The sequence below is a fragment of the Drosophila pseudoobscura genome, chromosome 2 (assembly GCF_009870125.1).
Source record: "Drosophila pseudoobscura strain MV-25-SWS-2005 chromosome 2, UCI_Dpse_MV25, whole genome shotgun sequence".
Lineage (NCBI taxonomy): Eukaryota > Metazoa > Arthropoda > Insecta > Diptera > Drosophilidae > Drosophila > Drosophila pseudoobscura.
The window spans coordinates 16,105,629-16,109,801 of NC_046679.1; the positions used below are offsets into that span (position 1 = coordinate 16,105,629).

Genomic DNA, 4,173 nt, shown 5'->3' on the forward strand with positions numbered 1-4,173 from the left:
CATTAATACAAGCCACCTTTAAGATGTCTCTAAATAGAGTGTACCCTAAGATTGTTTGTCATTTTTGTTGTTGTTGAGGCAGCTACGGCTCTGAACTGGTCAGTCAATGTTTACCCAAGCTTGAAAGCTGCTCAAATGAGTTGTTAACATTAAATCGCATTACCTTGTCTTTTGTTTTTGACTCGACCATTCAGCGGCAGCCGCCGCTTTGGCTTAGCGGTTGGAAAACCGTTTTCGGCTCTGGCCATGTGCCGTGATTTCGTTGGACTTTTCACTGCACGTTTTGTATTTGTTGGTGGCGATGTTTCTGGATTTTGGACTGTGGCCTTAGCTGCTGTTTCGGTTTCCTAACTGTTTACTTTCACTGTCGGTTGCTGCCACTGCGGCTGTCGCTGTCGAAAGCCAGCTGGGCACACTCTGCCGGGCAGCACTTTGTTGTATTTTTGTGTTAACCTGACTTGGCAAGACCAGACTCATAATTATCTACACCTATTAGCGGGCAAATCTTTATGAGGCCTGGACAACTGGGTCGCAAATCAATTTCACTTGAAATGAAAGCATCTCGGACAAAGATGGACTTGTCAACGGCAACTTTTCGCGTTCGTCTTGGTCCCAGCCAATAGCAAATAGCCAATGGTCAGAGGGGTGCGTCTGAGGCTGGAGGGCGGGGAATTATGCATAATGGATTTCAGTTTTGTCGTTTCGCTTTCACCCGACCCGAGGGTATGCCATAAATTATATACAAAGCAAAGAGCTTGATTTTTCATTGATTTTTTATTTATTAATCTTCCTTGCTTGTATTTTTTTCAACTTGTTTTTTTTTGTGTATTGTTTTTCTTCATTTTTTAATGACATGCATGTATGACAGAGAGAGAATATTGTAATCTATGAAATTTACATTCCTTTGTGCGTGATTTGTGTGATTTTGTGTGAGTTGGGTGTTGCCCACATCTGCAGCTTCTGCTCTGCGCTTCTTCTCCTTCTTCTTCTTCTACTGTTGGAAGCTATAGTTGTGAAAGTGCCGTACGACTTTGCTCAAATATTTAAATTAAAGTAGCCGACATGCTGGCGACTCGAGGCTTGCGGCCTGCGGCTAGAGAGCTTTCCAAATGTTTTAAACAGAGTATTTTTAAGCGGATTAAAAATATGTTTAAGGCCACAATGTAGGAAAGCCCGGCGCAAACACACAGGCTCGGCAAGGGCTCAAGTCGCTGATGGATGTAGTAGTACAGGTGTACGATTGAGGAGTTAAAATATTTAAAAAAAAGTTAATATTTGTAACATTACAGTGAACTATGGTTACAGAAAACAGGTGTTCGTACGAGTATGTGCGTGCGTTTTTTTGTTGTTTTTGGAAAGTAGAGCGCCAGAAAGTGACAGATGCATAGGCACAAAGAGAGAGACAGACTGAGATAGCGAGATGAAGGTGCACAGAGAAATGAGAAAGTTGAAGAGTTAAAGTGGAATTGGAGTTTTGAGATGGAGTGAAGAAATACTATAGAGTTGAGCAGAGTTGGAAAATGAGTTCAGTTCGGTGTGGTACGTGTGTGTGTGTGTGTGGAAACCTATGGCAAGTTATGGCATGCAAATGACCAAAACTATGACTCAAGATCTAGACGGAAAGCCAGAAGAAAGAGAGAGAGAAAGAGATGGACAGCGTTGGAGGCGGAGAAGAAAGAACAGGTGGAGTGATAGTGGATAAAGTTAGAGCTAGTTGATAGTTGATAGAGTTAAAGCTAATAGTAGGTAGGCATTGTTGTTTCATTGATGCTGATTTTGTTGTATTTTAAGACTAGAATTGCATGTGAAGAGTAGTTGATAGTCGAGCAAGTAGCAGTACGGGTACAGGCACAGGTACAGGTACAGGTTAGAAAAGTACATATAGAGTTAAGTATAGTTTTCAGATTTGTACGTTTGTTTTGGTATAGGCAGTGATAGACAGTGATAGTCTGAAAGACAGAGTTTGACAGAGACAGTTACAGATACAGATACAGAAATAGAAATAGAGATAGAGATAGAAACAAAGACAGTGATAGTCAGAAAGTGATAGAAAGTAAGTCAGATGAGAGTGATAGTGAGAGTGAAAGTGCGCTGGAGTGAAACAGAGTTAAAAAGAGTTACAGTTCGATTGTCAACCTGTCTGAGGTCCTTCCAGGGCGCTGATGATGGAGAGAGAATGAGAGAATGTAAGCTGGGTGCTGGTGCAAGCTTAGACTTAAGGCTGGACGCCGCTGGGCTTATGAGTATTAGAGATGTGTTTTTGTTGCATAAGGTACCGACCGACTTCTTTTTTACAATCTTATCGTTAGCTTTATCAGCTATCATGGGGATATACATAACAACTAGATGCACATGTAACACTCGGCATTACAAACCTAACGTGGCTCTGGTTTAGCTTCTGCTTCTTCTACTGCTTCTGATTCTTCTTCTCTTTTTGCAACGATGTCGCTTTGTCTTTGTTTTTACATATTTCTGTTTCATTTTATCTGCTTAAATTGATTTTGCTTGCGTTTTTTGTGCGTTTTTCATTCTTTGCTTTTGCTTTCTTCGTGTTTGCGTGGAGAAATAAATAAAATAAATTAAATTAATAAATTAATTAAAACGAACGATAAATAATATGTTTCTCCTCTTCAAGAGTCTCTTACGAGCGCTGTGGCTCAAGTCGTTTGTGATGTTCTTCTTGTGAATGTGGTTGTTGATTGTGGTTGCTTCAGATTGTTCAGGTTCTCGCTGATGTCGCTGACTGTCTGTCCAACTTAAGCCTGGGGCTTCTGGGCACCGTAGGCCAGATCCTGGGCATCGATGGAGCGTCCCCAGCCACCGTGACCGCTGCTGCCGTACGAGGCAGAGGAGGCGCCCGCATCGGCGCTGTAGCCGCTGCCGTAGGAGTCGTGGCTGGCCGAGTGGCTGCTGCTGTGATGGGGATGGGCGACGACCTCGTAGGTGACGTGCTTCTCCTGGGAGAGCAGCTTCTTCAGGCCGATCACGGCGGAGAGAACCAGAGCGATCTTACCGATGAGCAGGGCCTTGCCGGCGATCAGAGCGATGGCACCAAGGAGAAGGGGAAGCAGAGCGGCGGCCTTCAGGGCAACCAGAGCCAGAATGGGGCCAAGGATCTTGGCGGCCTTCTTCTTCTTGCCACGGCTCTCTTCGGGAGCGTTGGGGTCGTTGCTGCCGAACAGGGACTCGGAGGCATCCTCGAGGGCGCGTCCGGTAGAGCTGACGGCCTGGACAATGTCGGCGCCCTTCAGCTCAACCTTAATGGTGTGCGAGTTGAGGAAGCTGCTGATACGGTTGAGGGCCAAAGACTCGAACGACTCGTCTCCGGAGATGGAGCGAGCAGCCTCCTGCGCTGGGGCATCAGGGGAGCGCACAACGGTCACACCTTCGGTGAGAGCGAACTGGTCGCGGGCACCGAGCACCTTGTCCACGAAGTTGAACAGCTTGTACTTGACGCACGACACCGAATCCTTCCTCAGGCAGTCGCTGTAGATGCTATCCATAATGTCGTTCTCGCCGCCGATTGCGTTGCGGGCATGGCCGCGCGTCTCCTCGGCCGGAAGGGCCGCGGCCAGTGTGACCAAACACAAGACACCGAATATAACTTTATTGTTTGCCATTTTGTTCTTTTTCGGCTTTTTTTTTGCACTTGGGTTCGTTTTGTTGTTGTTGTTTATAGTCCTTCGAGGGCTGTGCACTTAATCGGGTTTGGCTACCGCACGAACGCACTTTCTCTTTGAAATTGAAACTTTTTGGGTTTTGGGGCGTGCCACACAACTCTGCTAGCTGGCGTGCTGCTGCTTTGACGGGTAAGGATGAAATGATACAATTTTCCTAGGCACACGGCAATTTATATACGGCGGCAGTGGCAGTGGCAGCAGCGACTGTAGCTGGAACAGCGGCAGAGGCATGCTCATCTGCTGCTGCCCCGAACGAAAGCATTTCTCCATGCCGCCGCTCTATGCTCTCTACTCACCGCTCTCCGCTCTCTTCCCGACCAAGAAACTAGTCGTGCAAGTTTCTCGCTTCAGTCTTTCGTTTTGCCCAGCCAACGGTAATGCTCAGTCGACGCCGACATCGCACGAGCAGCAGCGACAGCGACAGCGGCAGCAACAGCGGCAGAATCTTTGACTTGGAAAAGCATTGTTACTGTAATTTGTAAGCCGTCTCTGC

At 46.5% G+C, this 4,173-nt stretch overlaps 1 protein-coding gene across 1 annotated transcript; it reads right to left on the reverse strand.

The window, feature by feature from the left end:
• Positions 1–906: 906 nt before the first annotated feature.
• On the reverse strand, positions 907–3,893 carry Osi7 (Osiris 7). The gene has a single exon (XM_001358884.5). It carries the CDS (start codon positions 3,618–3,620, stop codon positions 2,757–2,759), a length of 864 nt encoding a protein of 287 aa, XP_001358921.2. The 5' UTR covers positions 3,621–3,893; the 3' UTR covers positions 907–2,756.
• Positions 3,894–4,173: the final 280 nt, after the last annotated feature.